This window comes from Macrobrachium rosenbergii, chromosome 46, assembly GCF_040412425.1.
Source record: "Macrobrachium rosenbergii isolate ZJJX-2024 chromosome 46, ASM4041242v1, whole genome shotgun sequence".
Lineage (NCBI taxonomy): Eukaryota > Metazoa > Arthropoda > Malacostraca > Decapoda > Palaemonidae > Macrobrachium > Macrobrachium rosenbergii.
Window position 1 is genome coordinate 47,480,723 of NC_089786.1, and position 27,208 is coordinate 47,507,930.

General features: G+C 37.1%; 1 protein-coding gene across 1 annotated transcript; it reads right to left on the reverse strand.

The window, feature by feature from the left end:
* Window positions 1-628: 628 nt before the first annotated feature.
* Window positions 629-4,572, reverse strand: LOC136830483 (protein PF3D7_1417600-like). The gene is made up of 5 exons (XM_067090018.1): window positions 4,371-4,572; window positions 3,632-4,115; window positions 2,657-3,181; window positions 1,326-1,518; window positions 629-1,138 (listed from the first exon to the last, which is right to left on the reverse strand). The coding sequence occupies exons 1-5, from the start codon at window positions 4,570-4,572 to the stop codon at window positions 629-631; spliced, it is 1,914 nt and encodes a 637-aa protein (XP_066946119.1).
* Window positions 4,573-27,208: the final 22,636 nt, after the last annotated feature.

The following is a 27,208-nucleotide window of genomic DNA, read 5'->3' on the forward strand; positions in this document are numbered from 1 at the left end:
ATATAAATATATATATATATATATATATAAATATATATATAAATTATATATATATATATATATATATAAATATATATATATATATATATATATATATATATATATATATATATATATATATATATATATATATATATATATATATATATAATGTATATATATGTGTAGATAGAAAGATAGATAGATAAATATAAGTTCTCATATATATATATATATATATATATATATATATATATATATATATATATATATATATATATATACATATGCATACATAACATACATAACGAGAAAAACAAACATTCAGAAACCAGTCCTCAACGAGGCCAGTCAGTCAGTGCCACCTTTAATAGCACGGCGGAACATAATCAAAACCATCGAATCTCGATTTTACGATCGCTTTTCCGTCTCGGCCGAAACACGTGCTATGGCGTGATGGAGTTGGCCCTCTCCTGACGAAGGAGGAGCCTCTAGAAGCGGTTCCGGAGGTTTACGACCTGATAAAAGAAGCGGAGATCTTAATTGCATTACTGCAATGACGTCGGCGGCTCCGGTTGGCGGTCGATCACTCGCGTGTCCCTGCGATTGAGTCATTTGCCAGTGACCTTCTCGAGGCGATTCTGGGAAGTCATTTTTTGTGAGGTTTTAATGGGTAGGCTGTTGGTTTCTTGGACGTGTGATCCTTGACTGTGAGGTCATTGGCTGTAGGTTGCTTGACTGTATGGTCATTGATTGTAAATTGCTTGATTGAGTGGTCATTGACAATAGGGCTTTTGATTATATGGAAATTGACTGTAGGTTTCGTGGCCGTGTGGTCATCGAATGTGAGGACGTTAACTGTTGGCTTCTTGACTGTGTGGTTATTGGTTTTAGGTTGCTTGACTGAGTGGTTATTGACAGTAGGTTGCTTGACTGAGTGGTTATTGATAGTGGGTTGCTTGACTAAGCTGTTATTGACAGTAGGTTGCTTGGCTGAGTGGTTATTGATATTGGGTTGCTTGACTAAGTGGTTATTGACAGTAGGTTGCTTGACTGAGTGGTTACTGACAGTGGTTATTGACTGAGTGGGTTTGTTTGACTGAGTGGTTTTGATTGTAGGTTGCTTGACTGAGTGGTTATTAGACAGTAGGTTGCTTGACTGAATGGTTAATGACAGTAGGTAGACTTGTGGTCACTGACAGTGGTCATTGACAGTGGTTATTGACAGTAGGTTGCTTGACTGAGTGGTTATTGACAGTAGGTTGCTTGACTGAGTGGTTATTGATTGTGGGTTGCTTGACTAAGTGGTTATAGACAGTAGGTTGCTTGACTGAATGGTTACTGACAGTAGGTAGCTTGACTGAGTGGTCATTGACAATAGGTTGCTTGACTGAGTGGTTATTGACAGCAGGTTGTTTGACTGAGTGGTTATTGACAGTAGGTTGCTTGACTGAGTGGTTATCGACAGTAGGTTGCTTGACTGAATGGTTATTGACAGCAGGTTGCTTGACTGAGTGGTTATTGACGGTAGTTGCTTTACTGAGTGGTTATTGACAGTAGGTTGCTTGACTGAGTGGTTATTGACGGCAGTTTGCTTGACTAAGTGGTTATAGATAGTAGGTTGCTTGATTGAGTGGTTATTGTTGGTTGAATGAGTGGTTATTGACAGGAGGTTGCTTGACTGAGTGGTTATTGACAGTAGGTTGCTTGACTGAGTGGTTATTGACAGCAGGTTGTTGATTGAGTGGTTACTGAATGGTTTATTGACTGTAGGTTGTTGGCTGAGTGGTTATTGACGGTAGTTTGCTTGACTGAGTGGTTATTGACAATAGGTTGCTTGACTGATTGTTATTGACAGTGGTTGCTTGGCTGAGTGGTTATTGACGGTTTTGACTGAGTGGTTATTGACAGTAGGTTGCTTGACTGAGTGGTTATTGACAGTAGGTTGCTTGACTGAGTGTTTATTGACAGCAGGTTGATTGACTGAGTGGTTATTGATAGTAGGTTGCTTAACTGAGTGGTTATTGACAGTAGGTTGCTCGACTGAGTGGTTATTGATAGTAGGTTGCTTGACTGAGTGGTTGATTGACTGAGTGTTTATTGACAGCAGGTTGATTGACTGAGTGGTTATTGATAGTAGGTTGCTTAACTGAGTGGTTATTGACAGTAGGTTGCTCGACTGAGTGGTTATTGATAGTAGGTTGCTTAACTGAGTGGTTATTGACAGTAGGTTGCTTGACTGAGTGGTTGACAGACATTGACTGAGTGGTTATTGATAGTAGGTTGATTGACTGAGTGGTCATTGACAGTAGGTTGCTTGACTGTGTGGTTATTGACAGTAGGTTGCTTAACTGAGTGGTTATTGACAGTGGGTTGACTGAGTGGTTATGAGTGGTTTATTGATAGTAGGTTGCTTTACTGAGCGATTATTGACAGTAGGTTGCTTGACTGAGTGGTTATTGACGGTGGTTGCTTGGCTGATTAACAGTGGGTTGCTTGACTGAGTGGTTATTGACAGTTGGTTGCTTGACTGAGTGGTTATTGACAGTTTGCTTGACTGAGTGGTTATTGACAGCAGGTTGCCTGACTGAAATGGTGGGTTGGTTGACTGAGTGGTTATTGACAATGGTTGCTTGACTGAGTGGTTATTGACAGTCGACTGAGGTTATTGACTTGCTTGGCTGAGTGGTTATTGAAAATGGGTTGCTTGACTGAGTAGTTATTGACAGTAGGTTGCTTGACTGAGTGGTTATTGACGGCAGGTTGCTTGACTGAGTGGTTATTGACAGTAGGTTGCTTGACTGAGTGGTTATTGACAGCAGGTTGCTTGACTGAGTGGTTATTGACAATGGGTTGCTTGACTGAGTGGTTATTGACAGTAGGTTGCTTGGCTGAGTGATTATTAACAGTGGGTTGCTTGAATGAGTGGTTATTGACAGTGGGTTGCTTGACTGAGTGGTTATTGACAGTGGGTTGCTTGACTGAGTGGTTATTGACAGCAGGTTGCTTGATTGAGTGGTTATTCCTAGTGGGTTGCTTCACTGAGTGGTTATTGATGGTGGGTTGCTTGACTGAGTGGTTATTGACAATGGGTTGCTTGGCTGAGTAGTTATTGACAGTAGGTAGCTTGACTGAGTGGTTATTGACAGCAGGTTGCTTGGCTGAGTGGTTATTGAAAATGGGTAGGTTTATTGACAGTTGACTGAGTGAATGGTTAATGGCTGAGTGGTTATTGACAGTTTGCTTGACTGAATGGTTATTGACAGCAGGTTGCTTGACTGAGTGGTTGCTTGATAGTAGGTTGCTTAACTGAGTGGTTATTGACAGTAGGTTGCTTGACTGAGTGGTTATTGACAGTAGGTTGCTTGACTGAGTGGTTATTGACTGAGGTGGTTTGACTGAATGGTTAGAATTGGTTGCTTGACTGAGTCATCACTGAGTGGTTATGACGGCAGGTTGCTTGACTGAGTGGTTATTGACAGTAGGTTGCTTGACTGAGTGGTTATTGACAGCAGGTTGGTTGTGGTTATTGACAACTGACTGGTTAGTGATAGTAGGTTGCTTTACTGAGTGATTATTGACAGCAGGTTGCTTGACTGAGTGGTTATTGATGGTAGGTTGCTTGACTGAGTGGTTATTAACAGTGGGCTACTTGACTGAGTGGTTATTGACAGTAGGTTGCTTGACTGAGTGGTTATTGACAGTAGGTTGCTTGACTGAGTGGTTATTGACAGTAGGTTGCTTGGCTGAGTGGTTATTGACGGTAGTTTGCTTGACTGAGTGGTTATTGATAGTAGGTTGCTTGACTGATTGCTTATTGACAGTAGGTTGCTTGACTGAGTGGTTATTGACGGTAGTTTGCTTGACTGGGTGGTTATTGACAGTAGGTTGCTTAACTGAGTGATTATTGACAGTAGGTTGCTTGACTGAGTGGTTATTGACAGTAGGTTGCTTGACTGAGTGGTTATTGACAGCAGGTTGCTTGACTGAGTGGTTATTGACAGGAGGTTGCTTGACTGAGTAGTTATTGACAGTAGGTTGCTTGACTGAATGGTTACTGACAGTAGGTTGCTTGACTGAGTGGTTATTGACAGTAGGTTGCTTGACTGAGTGGTTATTGACAGCAGGTTGCTTGACTGATGATATTGACAGTCTTTTGACTGAGTGGTTATTGACAGCTAGGTTTCTGAGATTATTGAATAGGTTGCTTGATGAGTGGTTACTGATTGCTTGACTGAGTGGTTATTGACTGCAGGTTTTTACTATGTGGTCATTGATTTGTTGACTGAGTGGTTATGTGACAAGGTGAAGAGTGGTTATTGACAGCAGGTTGTTGACTGAGTGGTTATTGATTGCAGGTATTTTATCGTTATTGACAGTAGGTCACTGACTTGAACTGTTCTTCTTGACTGAGTCTTCATTGCCTGTTGATTTCTTGACAGCTGTTTTTGAGTGGTTATTGACAGCAGGTTGCTTGACTAGAAATCCCAGTAGGTTGCTAGTCATGATTGACAGGTTTCTTGGCTGACTGTGGTCACTGGCTGTATAGTCATTGGTGGTTATTGACAGCAGGTTGCTTGACTGTTTGGTCATTGACAGGTACTGAGTGGTTATTGACATTGACTGGTTATTGACAGATTGCGTGGTTGTGTGGTCACTGACTGTATGGTTATGGTTGACTGAGTGGTTATTGACAGCAGGTTCTTGACTGGTTTATTGTATGGTCACTGGCTTGACTGTATAGACATTGGCTGTTTGGTTATTGACAGCAGGTTGTTGACTGGTCATTGACAGCAGGGTTCTGAGTGGTTGTGACAGTCACTGACTGGAGTGGTTATATGGTCACAGACCGTGGTTATTGACAGCAGGTTGTTTCTTGGTTATTGACTGCAGGTTGCTTGACTTATTGACTGCATGAGTGGTTATCGACAGTAGGTTGCTTGACTGAGTGGTTATTGACTGAGTGGTTTTTGAACTGGTTGCTTGACTGAGTGGTTATTGAAGCAGGTTCTTGACTTAAAGTTATTGAATGTTGGTTTATTGAATCTAGGTTTATTTACAAAGGTTGCACAGTCTATTGACAGCAGAGTTGACTGTTGAGTGGTTATTGACAAAGGTTATTACTGAATGGTTATTGATATTTAAATTATTGACAGTAGGTTGCTTGACTGATCATTACCAAGGTTCTAAACACTGAGTGGTTATTGACAAGGTTGCGACTGAGTGGTTATTGACAGGTAGGTTGAATACTGATGGTTATCCGTTTGCTTGACTGGAGTGGTTATTGACAGTAGTTGCTTGACTTTTACGAACACTGGGAATCTTGAGTTTTATGTAAAGACAAGAATATGCTTGACTGATGGTTAATTAATTGACTGAGTGGTTAACATGGTTTCGACTGCAGTGGTTACTGAACAAAAGGTTGCTTGACAATATGGTTTCAATGGTTATTGACAGTACAGTGAGGCCAAATTGCTTGACATCAATTGACAGCATCCACTGAATGGTTATTGAGGTTGCTTGACTGAGTGGTTATTGACAGTAGGTTGACCACCCGCTGAATGGTTACACATATCCAGATTTGTTTAAACTCAGTAATTATAATAATAACTGATGGTTATTGATAGTAGGTTGCTTGACTGATGACAGCACAATGGTTATTGACAGTTTGCTTGACTGAGTGGTTTGTTTCTGAAAATCAGACCACATTAATAATTGACAACAATATCACTGAGTGGTTAGTGACAAATTGCTTGACTGAGATTGAAGACAGTTATTATGGTTATTGACAGCAGGTTGCTTGACTTGAGTGGTTAATCTTGCTTGACTGAGTGGTTATTGACAGCAGGTTGCTTGACTGAGTGGTTATTGACGCTGGTTTTACTGAGTGGTTATTGAGTGGTTATTGACAGTAGGTTGCTTGACTGAGTGGTTATTGACAGGAGTGGTTATTGACATATTCTTTGCTTGACTGAGTGGTTATTGAAATGTTTAATATACTGAGTGGTTATTGACAGTAGGTTGCTTGACTGAGTGGTTATTGACAGAAGGTTGCTTGATATATTAATCATTCTTGACTGAGTGGTTATTGACAGCGGTTGTTGACTGAAATTGTTGACTGAGTGGTTATTGACAGTTTGCTTGACTGTTCGTTTGACAGCTTGACTGAATGGTTATTGACTTTTTATACAGTAACTGGTGAAAGCATTGCTTGACTGAGTGGTTATTGACAGTAGGTTGCTTGACTTGACTAGTGGTTATTGACTGAGTGGGTTGACTGAGTGGTTATTGACAGTGGTTTTACTGAAATGGTTATTGACAGCAGGTTGCTTGACTGAGTGGTTATTGACAGCAGGTTGCTTGACTGAGTGGTTATTGAACTGCTTGACTGAGTGGTTATTGACAGCAGGTTGCTTGACTGAGTGGTTATTGACAGACAGTAGGTTGCTTGACTGAGTGGTTAACAGCCTCTTGACTGAGTGGTTATTGACCAGGAGTGGTTATTGTTGCGACTGTGGTTATTGACAGCAGGTTGCTTGACTGAGTGGTTATTGAAACTGGTCCACTGACTTGGTTATTGACAGCAGGTTGCTTGACTGAGTGGTTATTGAAGGTTGCTTGACTGAGTGGTTATTGACAGCAGGTTGCTTGACTGAGTGGTTATGACAGCAGGTTGCTTGACTGAGTGGTTACCCAGCAGGTTGCTTGACTGAGTGGTTATTGACAATGGTTGCTTGACTGATGGTTATTGACAGCAGGTTGCTTGACTGAGTGGTTATTGACAATAATTTGAGTGGTTATTGACAGCAGGTTGCTTGACTTGGTTATTGACAGCAGGTTGCTTGACTTGGTTATTGACAGTGACTGAGTGGTTAAGGTTGCTTGACTGAGTGGTTATTGACAGTTTTGCTTGACTGAGTGGTTATTGAAGTAGGTTGCTTGACTGGGTGGTTATTGACAGCAGGTTGCTTGACTGAGTGGTTAAGAGGTTGCTTGACTGAGTGGTTATTGACAAGGTTGCTTGACTGAGTGGTTATTGACAGTTTGCTTGACTGAGTGGTTATTGACAGCAGGTTGCTTGACTGATAAAAGAGATTGACAGGACTGAGTGGTTATTGACAGGGTTGCTTGACTGATTGAAGTTGCTTGACTGAGTGGTTATTGACAGTAGGTTGCTTGACTGAGTGGTTATTGACAGCAGGTTGCTTGACTGAGTGGTTATTGACAGCAGGTTGCTTGACTGAGTGGTTATTGACAGCAGGTTGCTTGACTGAGTGGTTATTGACAGTAGGTTGCTTGACTGAGTGGTTATTGACAGGACTGAGTGGTTATTGACAACTGAGTGGTTAGGTTGCTTGACTGGAGTGGTTATTGACAGCAGGTTGCTTGACTGAGTGGTTATTGACAGCAGGTTGCTTGACTGAGTGGTTATTGAACAGGTTGACTAGGTTGCCTGAGTGGTTATTGACAGCAGGTTGCCTTGACTGCAGTTGTTATTGACAGCAGGTTGCTTGACTGAGTGGTTATTGACCTTATTGACAGTTGGTTGCTTGACTGAGTGGTTATTGACAGTAGGTTGCTTGACTGAGTGGTTATTGACCGCACTGGTGGTTATTGACCCAGGTTGGGCGAGTGGTTATTGACAGTCCTGGTTCTTTGACTGAGTGGTTATTGACAGTAGGTTGCTTGACTGTGGTTATTGGTTATTGATAGTAGGTTGCGATTGACAGTAGGTTGCTTGATTATATAGACATTGACTCTAGGTCTCTTGATGATATGGTCTTTGACTGTATGGTTATTGACTCTAGGTTTCTTGATTATATGGTCATTGACTGTATGGTTATTGACTGTAGGTTTTTTACTATGTGGTCATTGATTGTAGGTTGTTTAAGTGAAGGTGTCCTTATTGTGGGCCATTGATTGTAGGTATTTTATCGTATGGTCATTGACTGAACTGTTCTTCTTGGCTAAGTCTTCATTGCCTGTTGATTTCTTGGCTGTATTTTCAGTGGCTCTAGAAATCCCAACTAGTCATTGATTGCAGGTTTCTTGGCTGTGTGGTCACTGGCTGTATAGTCATTGGCTGTTTGGTCATTGACTGTATGGTCATTGACTGTAGGATTCGTGGTTGTGTGGTCACTGACTGTATGGTCATTGACTGTAGAGTTCTTGGTTGTATGGTCACTGGCTGTATAGACATTGGCTGTTTGGTCATTGACTGTATGGTCATTGACTGTAGGGTTCTTGGTTGTGTGGTCACTGACTGTATGGTCACAGGCCGTGTGGGTTTCTTGACTGCAGGTATCTTGACTGCATAAGTCATCGACAGTAGGTTTTTGAACTGTGTGGTCAATGACTCTGGTTAAAGTGAATGTTGGTTTATTGAATCTAGGTTTATTTACAAAAGGACACAGTCTACAGAACAGTCATCAACAAAGCTATTACAAATTATATTTAAATACGCCTTATCACCACCAAGGTTCTAAACACTGAGCAGACAACGCAAATTGCATAATTATCCGTTTCTCTCTCACGTGCTCTTTTACGAACACTGCGAATCTTGAGTTTTATGTAAAGACAAGAATATGTTAATGATGTTAATTAATAATGAGGAACATGGTTTCGATGGCAATGGTACTGAACAAAAGTCGATATGGTTTCAATGGCAACATAAGGCCAAATCATCAATGGCATCCACTGTAGGTTATTTCATTGGAAGATGACCACCCGCTGAATACACATATCCAGATTTGTTTAAATCAGTAATAATAATAATAATGATAATAATAATAATATGTAAGATGATACAATGGGCAGTTTCTTTGTTTCATAAAAATCAGACCACATTAATAATTCATAACAATATCATAAGCAAGTCAAATATTAGGCATAAGATAGTTATTATACATTAGGGCGTTGCTGTAATCTTCTTACGTAATATGCATTACGCCACTATTCGCTGTTTTACCATTTATTAAGAATCAGGATGGCTTCATATTCTTGCGAACGTAGCGAAATGTATTAATATACTAAGGCATTAACCCACGCAGCGAAATATATTTATCATTCTCGCACTGTAGAAATGTTCAAATTAATTTCCTGCGTTCGTTTCCGCGGAATCTTTTGTAGTAAGAAAGCATTCGAACGTGATATGTAATAGAAGATTAGTTATGTTTACGTAAATAGCCAGAGCTTTCGGAAACCCAAACCTCCGCCAAGACCAGGGAGTCGCTGTTTCCGCCCAAAAAGTCCACTTTTGTAGGAAATAATGGTTTTTGTATTTCTTTATGTCTTGATAGAACCCCACAGATAGTGTGTGATTGATTTTGTGAAATCGTTCCATATATTTCAGCATGTTGCAAGGCTGAAATTAAGGCTAATAATTTTTTTCTCAGTGAGTGAATAATTTCCTTGAAAGAAAGGAAGAGGGAATGGAGGTAAAGTAAAAGGCTTAAAAGTGGTTCCAACTAGGGGCCGAAGGGAAGCTGTAAACACCCTTTAGTAATGCCTACAGTGAACTACGTGAGATGCAGTAACGGCAGTAACTTTCTATGGGGAGATAGTGTGTGGAGGTTAACTTTTAACCACTTGAAACCAGTGTCAAACTCCAGACTGGTCGATTAAACTCCACATTTTATTTTTTTTCCAGATATCTAGTTCTCTGCGTTATACCGCATTTCTGGAATCCTATAGCCTGTCTTTTTCAGAGGAAAGTGCCCTTGTTTGGAGTAGAATTGCCCATCTCTGTTCTCTAATCAGTAAAAAGATAAAGAAAATTTCTCATACGAGTCCATCGAATTAACTATAATCCAGCTCATTTGATTTGATCGAATTTTTAATAACTTTTTTTTTTATTTTCGTGATGGTATCCCCAATGAATTAGCTAATACCTTAGTTTGAATTTTATACATCAGATTTTTGCATAATTATTGTATCAAAGATTTTTTTTTTTTTCAGAAATCCTACTTCGAATATACTGCGCGTATTTCCGATAACAGATCTTATCAACTTGATATTTTCTGGAGAATTTTAAAATAAAAATCTGGTGATATTGGAAACACTATTCATGCACTAATTAAAAGAGTTCTATATTCTGACGGAGTTTTATGCTGCTATAAAAAAAAAATTTTTTCAGGCCACTCGAGATTAAAGAAACCACTCACTCTTATGTACGAGGTTTAAAAATAATCAGCAGATTAGCAAATCTCATAAAATATCAAATAAAATTAATCACTTATTCTTGCCATTATTGTGACAATCGAAGCCTTCTCATTTATGAAGCCAAAACAATCAGAATATTCACAATCTATCACTTATTGTTTCCATCACAGTGACAATCGCCTTCTCATTTATGAGGCCAAAACAATCAGCATATTCACAATCTATCACTTATTCTTTCCATCACAGTGACAATCGAAGTCTTCTCATTTATGAGACCAAATCAACCAGAATATTCACAATCTATCACTTATTCTTTCCATCAGTTACAATCGAAGTCTTCTCATTTAAGAGACCAAAACAATCAGAATATTCACAATCTATCACTTATTCTTTCCATCACAGTGACAATCGAAGCCTTCTCATGTATGAGACCAAAAGAATCAGAATATTCACAATCCATCACTTATTCTTTCCATCACAATTACAATCGAAGTCTTCTCATTTATAAGACCAAAACAATCAGAATATTCACAATCTATCACTCATTCTTTCCATCATTGTGACAATTGAAGCCTCCTCACTTATGAGACAAAAACAGTCAGAATATTCACAATCTGTCACTTATTCTTTCCATCACAGTAACAATCAAAGCCTTCTAATTTATGAGACCAAAACAATCAGAATATTCACAATCTATCACTTATTCTTTCCATCACAGTAACAATCGAAGCCTTCTCAATTTATGAGACCAAAACAATCAGAATATTCACCATCTATCACCCATTCTTCCATCACAGTGACAATCGAAGCCTTCTCATTTATGAGACCAAATGAATCAGAATATTCCCAATCTATCACCTATCGAAGCCGTCTCATTTATGAGACCAAAGCAGTGAGAATATTCACAATCTATGAGGTTAATCAAGAGATTAGCTAATCTCATATCAAATCCGAGTTGCCTCATCTTTTCAACGCTGTGAGAGTCGAAGCTTTCTCATTTATGAGACGAAAACAATCAGAACATTCACAATCTATGAGACTTAATCTCGAGATTAGCTAACCTCACATCAAATCCGAGTTACCAACGCTGTGAGAGTCGAAGCCTTCTCATTTATGAGATCAGGAGTAATCAGAATGTTAATGAGCTCGCGTCAGGCAAAGGAGAGATAAACAGTTCTCGTATCCTGAATTAATTATTGTCTCGTCTGCAAAGTGGGAATTCAGCTTTTGCTACCTTTTGTGTGTTTTTTTTTTATTGTTTGTACTATCTCCGTTAAATAGTTTTTTCCAGCTTGTTAGATATCTGTCTGTTTGTTTGTCTATTTGTTGGCAGAATTACACAGACAGTTGTTTGTGGATTTTTAGGAATATTTTGTGAGAGGAAAATGTAACTTTCGGGAAAGACAAACTTTTTGGTTCTCTCTCTATTTCTCTCTCTCTCTTGAGCACCAGATAACGAGTATGATCCAGAATCGTGCAGGATTGATTCTTTAAACGTCCTACCCAGGAAATGTCTGTCAGAGGTTTGCAGCTTTTTTGCAGGATATCTCAAGAACGGACAGACAGAATTTGATGAAATTTGGTAGACATATCCACCAGGTGACCTTCTCGAAATGATGAACCTTTGGCAGCAATCGTCTCAGTTTTGATGATTTGTCGTCATGGAAACCATCTGTTGTATCATTCTAAATAGGGTCTTTTCCTATGTCAGTACTAGAGTATCCTTTTATGTTGCGTGGTTATTGTTCATGTACAATAAGCTCGTGTTTACACTGATATTAGTTAATAAAGGTCTCACTATTTAATGGCCTCTTGCAGGGGTATGCACTCAACTTGAAACTCTTGTTATTGAAGAATTTCTCCACGGAATGAGAATCAAATCTCATTTCTGAGATCCATACGAGTTTTTTTTATAATAATAATATCTCATTCCATTCTCAACCCCACTCTTCTCATCCGTCCGAATGGCGAGATTACATAACAGGTCCTATGTATTCACTCTTTACAGTCTTTAAAGCTGATGTAAGTTTTTTTGCTGCAATAACACTGTAGATTTTGCTACGGTCTCTAAGGGATAGTTTTTTTTGCAATTACGCGTGATTTCTCAATCACGGATTTGGTGATTTACGTAGATGGTTCTGTATCTATGAAAGTAATTAGTTATGATCAAAGCTTTCACTTTGTATCAGGTTAGTAGATTCTAGTGGACTCTCCGAACAAATAACCTCTGCTTTTGTGACGTCTGTCTGTTGTGATTCATTGGAAAATTAAGCAGACACACAAACACACGAAACTGACACGTTGCTGACCGAGTTTTTTGTGACGTCACCATAGAGGACATTCATCAGTATTCTTCCAAAGGGAAAAATGATCTTAAAAATAAATGAAAAACAATTGAATACAAATAAATAAGTAAACCATTATATAAATGAATGAATAAATTAATAGATAAATGAATGAATGAACTGATGAATGAATGAGTGAATAAGTAAATAAATAAATAAACAAATTAATAAATAGATAAATAAAAATAAATAAATTGATTAATTAATTTCTTTTTCTCTGGAATGAACGCGTTCATTATATAAATAAATAAATAAATAAATAAATAGATGAATAAATAAATAAACAGTAAGTGAATAGATGAATAAATAAATGAATTAATTGATAACAAATAAATCGTTCAATTTTTTCTCAAAGGAAATGACAACTTCAACAAAACAAATATGTAATTTTTTTCTTAGAAAAAAAGGACCTTTCGTTATAAAGAAAATGTCTAAAGTTGCTCAGAAAAAACAAAGATTAAATATAACAATTAACTTATTTTTTCTCGTGAAAAATAGACCCTTTCACAGTTAAAAGAAATGTCAAATGTTCTTAAAAAACTAAGTATAACAAAGAACTTTTTTATCATAAAAAATAGACCCTTTCATAGTTTAAAAAAATGGCAAAAGTTCTTGAAAAACTAAATATAACAAATAACTTTTTTTTTCTCATGAAAAACAGACACTTTCACCGTTAAAAAAGTCAAAAGTTCTTAAAAAACTAAATATAACAAATAAAACGTTTTTTTCTCATAAAAAATAGACCCTTTCACAGTAAAAAAAAAAAAGGCAAAAGTTCTTAAAAATCTAAATGTAACAAATAACATGTTTTTTTCTCATAAAAAATAGACGCTTTCACAGTTAAAAAAATGGCAAAAGTTCTTAAAAAAAGCTAAATATAACAAATAACTTTTTTTCCTCGTAAAAAGGACACTTTCACAGTTCAACAAATGTATAAAGAATTTTTCGGACAAAAAACAATTAAATTTTTCAATATATCTTCCCATAAATCACTCAATCTTTCTTCGAGTAAAAAAAAATAAAAAAATAAAAATAAAACCTCTCTTCGAGTAGGCGTCGCTCTCAGAGTAAATGGAATTATCGCATGCTTCTCCTTCTTCAGGCGTGGCAAATCCCTCCCACGCTGCAACGGATGCTCCCTGATGAAACGGAAAAGCTTCAAAGATTTCTTTACAGTGTTGATGTGAAGGCGTCATCAGCAATTTCATCATTTCGGTTTTCATGAGATAATTTCCACAGATATCAAATGATGCAATTCCAATGTACATATACGTATGTATTAAGAGGCAAATGCTTTCCTGCATAATGACTTCACGGAGGTGAATGCATATGTCTAAATGATTTTATGCAAATGTATACACTTGGATTATTTATGTTGTAAATACCCGATTTATCTGTAAATGTTAACATTTTCCCGTGTCGGTAAGCTTATTAAGATGTAAAAGACATTATTATGTATGTATATATGAAAATTGATGATACAATGTTAATATTCATTTATGCATGCATGTATGTATATCTTCATATCATTACGTTAACTGTATGTTCATGAATAATCAAAGAGAACAAACAAATGTAACAATAACAAACAAACATCGAGATGACAGCACTGACACACAGTCCTGATGCAGACAAGAACAGCAATACCGTTTTCAGCAATATCAAGAATGACGTTAACAGCAGAGGGCGTCGGAACAGCATCACCAAGAAGGACAAGAACAGCTTTTCTGAGAATCAGCATAACTAAGAACAGAATAAAAAACAGCAGTAACAGGGTGAACAAGAAGAAAAAGAGGCAACGATGTTGAGAAGAACGAGGACATTTTGGTGCACAAACAGTATGAATATGACTCATAGTAGCCATTACCAACAGTAAAAGGGTGAACAAGAGGCAACAATGTTGGGAAGAACGAGGACATTTTTAACCACAAACAGTATGAATATGACCCACAGTAGGCATCTCAACCGGCTGATAAGTCCAGAGGTCCACAAGAGGCTCTTTTTAACCTTTAACACTTTTCCACAAGATCTAGGCTGCCATAAGGTTAGTTAAACCTAAAACCGACTACTCAACAGTATCAAGAACAGCCGGAATGGGCCTAACGGAGACATAAACATGGCATAAACATATGTTGGCAACTTATCTGGTCCGCTGGTATAGTGGTTAGTGTCGAGGTATGCCACTCAGATGTCGCGGGTTCGCGTCTCCCCCGTGATCAGTTACTGCTGCAGTGTGTGGTCTACGGTGGGAGGTTGAAACCAACATTCTTTGGGAGCTTGAATTTCAAGTCAATGGCCCCTTTGGTGTTCTTGTTACGTGCGAATAGGTTTCATCTACTGAAGTAGTAATGATAATAGTAATAATAAATATAATAATAATATCATATACATATGACAAGCAGGTTGAAAACAAGTCAATGAACAAAGTTGGAAAACGAACATTTACCAAATGCTGGATAATGGTATGAAGCACTGTCTAGAACTACCAATAAGACGTTGACTTCTATTCAACCTGTTTGTCCTGTGTTTGCAATAAGTTGACGACATGTGTTCATGACATGTTTTACTACAGCGTGGATGCACTAATATCAGACAGCAAACAGCAGTACTGGAGGAGAAATACTAACAGCAGTAGCAACACTAGACGTGTAAGGAACAGCGACATTCACAGCAACGCGCGCAGCTGAAATACCAAGATCAAGATCAGCATCGTTTACAGCAGATTTGTCATAAGAAGCAACAGCAGCATCGGGGAACAGCAGGAACACCAGGCATTTCCACAGCAGTATCTGGAATGTCAGGAGAAAACAGGAACAGCATGAAACACGGAAAAAATAAACACCAGTATTGACAACAAGAACAACAAAAGCAGCAGTAACAGCTTGCAAAACAACAAATACAATACAACATCTACAACCACAGCATTAGTGTCACGTGAACAACAGCGTGGAAAACAACAAAAACAAGGCCACAAGGAACAAAAACACGAGAAACAAATGAACAAATTGATTCATCAGATACTACAAAAAAAAAAAAAACAAAGGTAACGTCAGTACTACAAGAACAGCTGTGTTGTCAGTAACTGGAGTAACGGGAAGCAAAAAAACAGCAGATTCACAGCAGCAGGAACAGCAGCAAGAGGCATCCGCCTGCCAGAAGGCGGGTATTAACAGACGGAAATTGGAGACTGGGTTTGTGTCTCGGTAAGTCAAAGCGTGGCGGATCTGACGCGGATTCAGACATCATGCAGAAATACAACGTTTAAGGCTGTATGAAACTCTCAGCCGCGGCCCATGAAACTTTCAGCCATGGCCCGGTGGTAGAATGTGTTGCTGGCACCTATAGCGGTGCCAGACGCACGATCATAGCTGAATTTAATCTTAAATAAAAGCTACTGAGGCTAGAGGCTGCAATTTGGTGTGTTTGATGATTGGAGGGTGGATGATCAACATACCAATTTGCAGCCCTCTACCCTCAGTGGTTTTTAAGATCTGAGGGCGGACAGAAAAAGTGCGGACGGACAGACAAATAGCCATTTCTATAATAGTTTTCTTTAACAGAAAACTAAAATTGACAGGAATTAATGGCATGAATAATGAATAACCTTTATTTTAGGATGAAAGAAGATAGGGACGAATGTCGTGATTAATGCATAACCTTGATTTAGGATGAAAAACAACAGGGATTAATGTGTTTTCTGAAGCAGGTGAAAAAATAAGTCAGATCTTTCTATTGTTTTGAGATTGATTATAGAAGAGAGAGAGAGAGAGAGAGAGAGAGAGAGAGAGAGAGAGAGAGAGAGAGAGAGAGAGAGAGAGAGAGAGTCCTCATCATATATATATATATGTGGTGTGTATATATATGTATATACTGTATATATATACATATATATATATATAAATATATATATATATATATATATATATATATATATATATATATATATATATATATATATATATATACATATATATGTATAAAAAATATATATACATATATATATATATATATATATATATATATATGTGTGTGTGTGTATATATATATATATATATATATATATATATATATATATATATATATATATATATATATATATATATATATATATATATATATATATAGATGATTTGATATGGATATTTTGTAATAGAGTTCCACAAGAGCACCTTAACCTTGACCTTTCAAGAAGCTCCTTAGGGGCAGGTACTTGACCTTTGACAAATTAATTACCCTTCCGCAACTGCTCCTCCCCTCCGCAAGAAGGCATTACCAAACCAAACAGCCAGACAGCATTTTATTAATATCCTAACAACCCTCCTCCCCTCCGCTCTATGGAAAAGTGGGTTCTCTTCCTGATCCAATCAGCGGCTAATTGACAGTCGTGTTTTTCGGCCGGAACTATTAATCAGGGCAAAGTTGGTATATAAAGTTTGCATAAAGTTACGCAACCGCTTCCCTTCGAGTGAGCGGCGATCGGTCGGGAAATGTTCTTATCTGCCAACTTTGTTCGCAAACTGATGACTTGGAGGGCTCCTTCAAATGCCGCTCGGTTCGCAACTTCGCTTTGTTTAATGTAATTCGTTCACTTTTTTTTTCGTTTGTCTTGTATTTATTCCTCTTTTCACTTGAGATTCATCATAACTTTTATTGCTTACTTTTTTGTGGATTCGTTTTGGTTCGTTAGTGTAATTCGTTGATATTTTTTTATTGTTTATTCTGTATTTATTTCCTCTTTCCACTTTAGCCGTTGTTTGCATTTCTCGATTGTTTGTTTTGCACTCATTTTCTTTTTCTTCTCTATTCGCTAGATTTGTTATTGCTTTTGTTTTTAACTTTCTGTTGATCACTTTTCTTTGCTTGTGTGTATTTTAAAAATTTCAATTATTTTTGATGTTAACTTCCTCATTTGATGTTCGTTTAGATTCTTTTATCTTTGCTTCTACTTGCTTGTTATAGCTTTATTGCTTGACATTGTATTCAACACTCGTTGTATTTATTTTCTCATATTATTAGTTTTAAAATATTACTGTTAATTCATTCAATACTTTTTTTTTGAGCCTTAGATTATCTGTTTCAGATTATTCAATATGATTTCTATCCCTTTTGTTTATTTTTGCATATTTGTTTAGTTTTATTTTCTTTTTTTTGTCTCTTGCACAGCCATTTTCTCTTTTTAGTTTTCTGAAAAGAAAACTATTGAGCCGGCTTTGTCTGTCCGTCCGCACTTTTTTCTATCCGTACTTTTCTGTCCACCCTCAGATCTTAAAAACTACTGAGGCTAGAGGGCTGCAAATTGGTATATTGATCTTCCACCCTCCAATCATCGAACATACCAAATTGCAGCCCTCTAGCCCCAGTAGTTTTGATTTTATTTAAGGTTAAATTTAGCCATAATCGTGCTTTGGGCAACGATATATGATAGGCCACCACCGGGCCGTGGTTAAAGTTTCATGGGCCGCGGCTCATAAAACAATATACCGAGACCACCGAAAGATAGATCTATTTTCGGCGGCCTTGGTTAAACGATGTACATAAAACTCGATTGCGCCAAAGAAACGTCGGCGCATTTTTTACTTGTTTTCAGTTCGTGATTGATTTGTCTTTTGTACAGCCTTTTTTGTTCAGTATCTCTCAATATATTTTTCCCTTTCGTCAATCTTGTCTTATTTATTCGTCGAAAACTACACATTCTTTTTCTCGTATTTATTCTTAGGTTTAGCACGCTTCAATCCCTTTCTCTTCCAATTCTCTTCTTCACTTCAGAATTGAATGTCTGTCTCGTAACCGAAGTGAAAATGGTCTTCTGGGAGTTGATTGGCTTCCTGTTTGTCAATAGATTTCCTTTTTTCCCTCAGGATGTATCATCTGTTAATGCCAGTGGGTTATAATTCTCTCTCTCTCTCTCTCTCTCTCTCTCTCTCTCTCTCTCTCTCTCTCTCTCTCTCTCTCTGCGTGCTTCTTTCATTTCCTGTCTGCATCTTATTCTTGTCGTGCTGTCAGCTGGCCTGTTTTTCTCTGTCTCTCTTCCTGTCATTATTTCTGACAGTCTCCTTTTGCATGTCTCCTGTCATTCTGCTTACTTCTTCTCTCTCTCTCTCTCTCTCTCTCTCTCTCTCTCTCTCTCTCTCTCTCTCTCTCTCTGCTTATATCTGTTATCAGTGAGTGCGTTTAGAGAAAGGGAGGGAAGTCGCAATACAGTTTATATTTGCTTTTCGTTATCAACTATTCTCTATACATAGCGATTTCTACCTTGTCTTTATAGCTGTTCATCTATCTGTCTGTCTCTCTGACAGGTCGTGTCTGATCTTCACCTAACTCTCTCTCTCTCTCTCTCTCTCTCTCTCTCTCTCTCTCTCTCTCTCTCTCTCTCTCTCTCTCTCTCTCTCTTGCACATACATTCATATGGAATCGTCACCCGTCTGTCATTCTATCTCATACATGTAAAAAATCTTCACCTCTCTCTCTCTCTCTCTCTCTCTCTCTCTCTCTCTCTCTCTCTCTCTCTCTCTCTCTCTCTCTCTACACATTCATGATGTGTATACACCTCATCACTCCCCATCTACTTTGCATATTTATCTAACATATGTAAGAAATCTTCTCTCTCTCTCTCTCTCTCTCTCTCTCTCTCTCTCTCTCTCTCTCTCTCTCTCTCTCTCTCTCTCACATTATATATTTCTCTTTCAAAATAAATTAACCTGGATTTGCTAACTTCAAACATTTGTTGAAAGAACAAGACATCAGAAGTGTATGTGAATGCATGTATTTCCTAAACTAATCATAGTTTCTGTATTCACTTATTCATCAAACGAAGCTTTTATGTCTGTCTATTTTTAATTATATTTTTGTATGATTTTGCATCGTTTTTAATACTGCTTTGTGTTCCAGTTTAAAAGTATCTTTGCATATTATTACCCTGCTTTACTTAAAAGTTTGTGTTATTATTATCATCCTCATTCACATGTATTTTACGTCATTTGTGACCTGTTGACTTTCAAAAATTTCTAAAGATGTTTTTAATATTCTGTTACATTAATCTATTCTTTTTTATTTTTCTGTATGGGAAAGCTATTGTGCCGGCTTTGTCTGTCTGTCCGCACTTTATTCTCTCCGCACTTTTGTCTGTCCACACTTTTTCTGTCCGCCCTCAGATCTTAAAAACTACTGAGGCTAGAGGGCTGCAAATTGGTATGTTGATCATCCACCCTCCAATCGTCAAACATACCAATTGCAGCCCTCTAGCCTCAGTAGTTTTTATTTTACTTAAGGTTAAAGTTAGCCATAATCGTGCTTCTGGCAACGATATAGGATAGGCCACCACCGGCCCGTGGTTAAAGTTTCATGAACCGCGGCTCATACAGCATTATACCGGGACCACCGAAAGATAGATCTATTTTCGGTGGCCTTGATTATACGCTGTAGCGGCTGCACAGAAAACTCGATTGCGCCGAAGAAACTTCGGTGCTTATTTTGATTGTTTACTGTTTTATCTATTTATTTGCCATTCAGTGATGCTTATGTTGTTTTTCGAAAATCTCATTTTTATTGAACTTTTATTTAGTCTTATTAATTGTAATTATTTATTCAGTGATTCAATCACTGAAATTAAAAATATGACGACTGGAGATTGAATTGAATATAGAATTTAGGCCAAAAGGCCAAGCACTTGGACCTATGAGGTCATTCAGCTCTGAAACGGAAATTGACAGTAAAAGGTTTGAAAGGTTTAACAGGAGGAGAGCCTCGCAGTTGCACTCTGAATCAATTGTTAGGAGAGGGTGGAGAGTAAGATGGAAGAAAGAATATGAAAGGAGGTAGAGTAAAAGGAACGAAAGAGGTTGCAGCTAGGGGCCGAAAGGACGCTGCAAAGAACCTTAAGCAGTGCCTATAGTGCCCCGCACAAGGTGCACTGATGGCACTACCCCCCTATGGGGAGAGGAGGTGATGATGATGAAGATTTATCGATTTGACTGTCATGATTTTTTTTATTTTTTTTTAGAATTTTTCGAGTATCTATTGACCGCTTGTAAGAAAATTCCTCTATGTTCAGGCTTATTATAGGTGTAGGAGAGGAAAGTTGCCCAGCTGATAACTTTCTCGTTTAATCAAGAGAAAATGATCTGACCATTATTCGTTCATTCCGTTTCCTAGATTGATTTTTAGTTTTCTGTAAAAGAAAGCTATTGTGACGGCTTTGTCTGTCCGTCCGCACTTTTTCTGTCCGCCCCCAGATCTTAAAAACTGCCGAGGCTAGAGGGCTGCAAATTGGTATGTTGATCATCCACCCTCCAGTCATCAAATATGCCCAATTGCAGCCCTCTAGCCTCAGTAGTTTTTATTTTATTTAAGGTTAAAGTTAGCCATATCCATACTTCTTGCACCACAATAGGCACCAACAACACAGGCTACCACCGGACCGTGGCTGAGAGTTTTATGGGCCGTGGCGGAAAGTTTCATACATCATTATAAGCTGTACAGAAAACTAGATTGCGCCGAAGAAACTTCGGACAAATTTTTACTTCTTTTTTCTTTCAATTCCTATTCTCGTGGGAATTGCTTTTTTCTCCCTCTCCATTCCCTATCGCTTCCCACTCCAGAAGGAATTGCTTGTTTCTATCAATTTCCATTGCAGAGGGAATTTGATTCCCCTTTACTCCCCTTTTCTGCGCCATTTTTGGCTTCCCTTACCCATTAGAACTTAATGGTATGTAGCATTCCTTTCATTTTCAATAATTGCACATCTAAATATCATGGATGTGTGAGCATATGCGTTCTCACATGTTGGAAAAGCATGTACAAAAGTAAAAAAATCTTATATATATAATATATATATATATATATATGTGTGTATATATAATTTATATTATATATATCCTATATATATATATATATATATATATATATATATATATATATATATATATATATATATATATATGTATTTACATATCACATACACAATTGTTCTGTGCATTCAAACTGGATGGTATCTAATGGAGTATTTATTCAGAAAAAGTTACAAGCTTTCTTGGACAAACAGTCCCCATTTTCAAATATCTGTATAGATGAGGTCCTTTTAGTAATATATATATATACATATAATGTACTTGTATATATAAGCATACAGTTACCCATATACTCACACACACACACACACACACACACACACACACATATATATATATATATATATATATATATATATATATATATATATATATATATATGACATGTAATTATTATCTTTAAAAAAATCAAAGCTGTAATACCTGGCGAGTGTTTAGAATCACATCAACAAATGCATTCTTATTTTATTAACAAATGCACTAGCTATTTTATGAGAAAAAAAAAATTTCGGGTAACTAATTACCGCAGTTGAAAAGTGCTTTTGATAAAGGATCATGAATAGCTCAGGCTGCTAACGCATCAAAACTGGAAGAGTAAAATGAATGTTTTTCATATGTTTTCTTTTTCATTGCTGTTCGGCTGAAATTTAATTTTAACCGACGCGAAACTCTTCCCAGAGGAGGTTAGGTGACTCAGTTGTCCACGGAAATGAAGATTCCACTTAAAGGTATTTGACACTTCCGGAAAGTGGTAATTATACTGCAACTCCTCAGTTCCAGAGGTCTTTTATTCTTCACACCGTTGGACTGTGGAATAGTCTTCCTACTGAGGATGTTGTGCTGTTGGAGCTTCGAAAGTTTAAGCGAAGATACAGTTCTCTTTGCATTTTAATATATTTTTATCCATTTATTGATTTATTAATTTTTTTCTTTTTTAATAAGTGAGATCCTTTCTTTCTGTATTTCCTTTTACCTTCTCTTACTTCTTCCTAATGAACACCTTAATATTCTTTGGACGCTTGAATTTCAAGTCAATGGCCCCTGTGGTGGGCTTGTTCCATGTGAATAGGGTCCACCTTCTGAATAATAATAATAATAATAATAATAATAATAATAATGAGAAGAAGAAGAAGAAGAAGAAGAAGAAGAAGAAGAAGAAGAAGAATGTTTGTTAGATTTGTCTTCTATTTGAAGGTTCCGATTCCGTATCAGTTTTTTGTCGGGGTACAACGTCTGTAATTTTGGCATGGTTTATGTCGATTTTTCCTGGAGTAAATGGTTACCTTTCTTTCTCGTTTCTGAACCTAATCAAGTACTACCAGGTAAGACTGTGACCCCGGCTATATTAAACATATTCAAACCTCCCCACGTACGCTTTTACTGGGACGTGCTGAAACTTACAAAAGTAATGATATATATGCATATATATATATATATATATATATATATATATATATATATATATATATATATATTATTCCAAATGGAATATAAACAGGACACTACATGTTAATAATAATAATAATATATATATATTATTAATAATGGAATAATAATAGGACACTACATGTTAATAATAATAATAATAATATAATAATAATAATAATAATAATAATAATAATAATAATAATAATAGGTCTTATTAAAAAGGATGGCTGTATTATGCGAATTTATCTCATACAGTGTCTTTTCTATTTTCCTTATGATTCGCTTTTCGGGCTCAGCGATGTTAGTCAGCAATCGGCCGATTGCTGACTAACATTGCTGAGCCCGAAAAGCGAATCATAAGGAAAATAGAAAAGACACTGTATAAGATAAATTCGCATAATACAGCCATCCTTTTAATAAGACCTGTTTAAAAGACGGCCTACTCCCTTCATATAATAATAATAATAATAATAATAATAATAATAATAATAATAATAATAATAATAATAATAATAATAATAATAATAATAATAATAATAATCGTTCGTAGCATAAAATACGTTAAGCCAAACTATAAAAGAGTACTATTACAATAAAAATTATCACTTAATGTTATTTTTTCTTTCCCACATCCCACAATCACCAAATAATCTTGACACTAACTCTAATATCTAATGGTTACGGTAATGTGCAAGAAGAAACGGTATCTAATCTATCTATTTCTATCTATCTATCTATCTATCTATCTATCTATATCTATATATCTATATATATATATATATATATATATATATATATATATATAGATATATATATATAGAGAGATAGAGAGAGAGAGAGAGAGAGAGAGAGAGAGAGTGTGTGTGTACAAACACAATGAAATTACGAATAACAAGTTACGCTGAGCAAGAAATCTCATGCCCTCATCAGTCCTCATGGATCTATTGCAAACCCTCTGAATCCGTCTAGAAAACAGCACTACTAAGCTGTCATTTAGTCCCAAAATAGATTCAGCAATGGGGTGGCTAATTTGAAATCTTCACTCGATGATGGATAATATTGCCTAGTCTAGGTAAAGCATTTCATTAAGGTAACCTTGGGTAGATATGTTCATTGTTATGCTAAAACTTGAGACAAACAAGTAAAAATGCGTCGAAATTTCTTCGGCGCAATCGAGATTTCTGTATAGCGTATAATCAAGGCCACCGGAAATAGATCTAACTTTCGGTGGTCTCGGTCTAATGCTGTATAAGCCCCGGCCCATGAATCTTTAATCACGGGCCGGTGGGGGCCTATCCTATATCGCCGCCAGGAGCACGATTTTGACTAACTTTAACCTTAAATAAAATAAAAAGTACAGGGCTAGAGGGTTGCAGTTTGGTATGTTTGATGACTGGAGGGTGGATGATCAACATACCAATTTGCAGCCCTCTAGCCTCAATAGGTTTTAAGGTCTGAGGGCGGACAAAAAAAAAAAAAAAAGTGCGGACGGACAGACAAAGCCGGCACAATAGTTTTCTTTTACAGGCAACTAACTAGCAAGTACAAAGGTGAAATGAATGTTGACCCGTTGAGTACCTTCGGAGAAACAAATTGCCCAGTTGCTTACTTCACGTCTGACAAGTCGTTATTCAGCTCCGGGTCGTTTCTTTAGAAACGAGGTCTTTCCATTAACGACGTCAAGTCTGTTCGAACAGAAAGACAGTACCGAAAAATCCCGGTCAGTGAAAGGAAGGCCCTTTGCTTAACTGTGCTCTGTTATGGGTCGAAATAGTGGTTTAGAAAGTGGAAATCGCGTTCTAACAGAAAGGCCTGCATATTTTGACCCTTTTTGGGGGCTAGTGCCGTGAGTGCACCTCACGCGGTGCACTGTAGGCATTGCTTAAGGTTGATTGCAGCGTTCCTTCGGTCCCTAGTTATAAACCATTTCATTCCTTTCCTTGTACCTCCAATCGTATTCTCTTTGTTCCATCTTGCTATCCAACCTCTCTTAACATTTGTTTCATAGTGCAACTGAGAAGTTTTCCTCCTGTTACACCTTCCAAACCTTTCTACTCCCAATATTCGTTCCAGCGCTGAATGACTTCACAGGTCCCAGCGCATGGCCATTGGCCTAAATTCTATATTCGATTCCATTCCTCCATATTTTGAGACTACGAAAATTGGCCTCCACGTATAACAGGTATAGCAGACCGAACTGCGAACAGGTAAACAAACAAACGACACCTGACTCACGGTCAACACGAAGAGCAGGTTTGTCTCTCTAGTGACCTTACCGAAAAGGATCTGTGTAAGCAATCTGAGGTTTTATTTGACGAAAACTGTGCTGAAGCATTTCGTGTAACGTCTATGAAGCCCTAGAACTACTGTGCTCGAGGTAAGGTAATTTGATGTGTGTGTGTTTTTTTTACCTCTTTTGCCAGTAGTGTATACCTGTCTAGGAAAAAAATTCTAATTTCAAATTTTTTTATAATTTTCCAAAAGACAAAATCGGGGCGGGAATTTTCAGCAAAATAGTTTTACAGTAAAATGTTTAAAATATGAATAAACTTCATAAGGTCTATTTATATGGTACGTACATGATTAGATTTATATACGACTTTGGTGAAAAATTCAGTTTAAAATCCCAATCTAGAATGCACACTTTCCCTGTACACGGAAGTTTTAAAAATGCGGAAATTACAATACTAATACAATAATTCCAAATACGACATTTGCTTAGGAATTAATTGGAGGGATAAGATATCAAATAACAGAATTAGAGAAGTAACAGGTTTGCAGCCGGTCGATGAGTATGTTAGATTCTCACGCTGGGAGTGGCTAGGCCATGTGTATAGAAGACAGGCAATAGTACGAGACACACCGGGGTGGGTTGTCCTTGGTAGAAGAGGTAGAGGTAGGCCAAAGGAGACGTGGTTAAGGACAATGAGGTAGTGTAGCCCAGGACAGAATGTGGTGGCATGAGTTCATCGAGGTCCTTTGCATCCCCGTGGGTGCAACAGGAAATGATTGATTGATTGATACGATAGATATCGACCACATCCCTGCGGAAAGATAGGAGCTTAAGAGCATTCGGGTATTCAGACGACAGGCGAAACTTTCCATGAAAACCAACAAAATAGATAATGTGTTTATACACCGATACGTGAGACTTATGGTAGTCCAGTCTCTGGTCCCAAGGCCTGCGTTGAGAAACGAAAGGAAAGGCAACATTTGGAGGAACCGTCTTCAGAATCTATGTATGTATGTATGTATGTATTTATATATATGTGTGTATATATATATATATATATATATATATATATATATATATATATATATATATATATATATATATATATATATATATATATATGCAGAATCTACTGGTCACTTTTACCAGAATCTACTGGTCATAGACTCATTCTAATAGCCACAATGCCCTCTTAACATCTCGAATTCTTCGCGTTTTTTGGATGTGCTTGTAACTACGAAGCCGTACATCCAGACGCAAGAAATTGAAGACTGTGATTGCCGGTCGCGGGACACGAACCCGCGTCGCCTTAACCACAAGGAGGTCACGTTGCCGACTTGACCACGAGAAGGATAAAAGTCTATTACCTCTCGTACATACATATACCTGTCGTTTTCAAATATATTTATTATGGTGACCCATCCTCACCATCGTAGCCAAGTGGGCAATCGTTTTTATTGCTTTTTAGGCTGAAATATATATGCAGAATCTACTGGTCACTTTCACCAGACACATATGTAATTCTAACAGCCACAATGCCCTCTTAACTTCTCGAATTCTTCTGCATATATATTTCAGCCTAAAAAGCAATAAAAACGATTGCCCACATGGCTACGATGATGAGGATGCGTCTATTCCAGCTCTAATAGATATATTTGAAAACGACAGGTATATGTATGTACGGGAGGTAATAGACTTTTATCCTTCTCATGGTCAAGTCGGCAACGTGACCTCCTTGTGGTTAAGGCGACGCGGGTTCGTGTCCCGCGACCAGCAATCACAGTCTTCAATTTTTTGCGTCTGGATGTACGGCTTCGTAGTTACAAGCACATCCAAAAAAGTGCGAAGAATTCGAGAAGTTAAGAGGCATTGTGGCTATTAGAATTACACACACACACACACACACACACACACACACACATATATATATATATATATATATATATATATATATATATATATATATATATATATATATATATATATATATATATATAGATAGATATAGATAGATAGATAGATAGATAGATATAGAAGTATATACATATATATAGAAATATATATATATATATATATATATATATATATATATATATATATATATATATATATATATATATATATATATATATATATATATAGACATATAGGTATACAGATAGATAGATAGATAGATAGATAGACAGATAGGTTGAATTTAACTGTATATGCTTTTC

Bases quoted from the DNA above. Each gene is read 5' to 3' on its own strand.
- LOC136830483 (XM_067090018.1), bottom strand. From the start codon at position 4,572: ATGACCAAACAGTCAAGCAACCTGCTGTCAATAACCACCAATGACTAT. The intron at 4,116-4,370 runs GTCAGTGACCTA...CAATATCATCAG, and splicing joins AGTCAAGAAGAACAGTTCAA to TCAAGCAACCTGCTGTCAAT. The intron at 1,139-1,325 runs GTCAGTAACCAT...TTAACCATTCAG, and splicing joins ACTCAGTCAAGCTACCTACT to TCAAGCAACCTACTGTCTAA.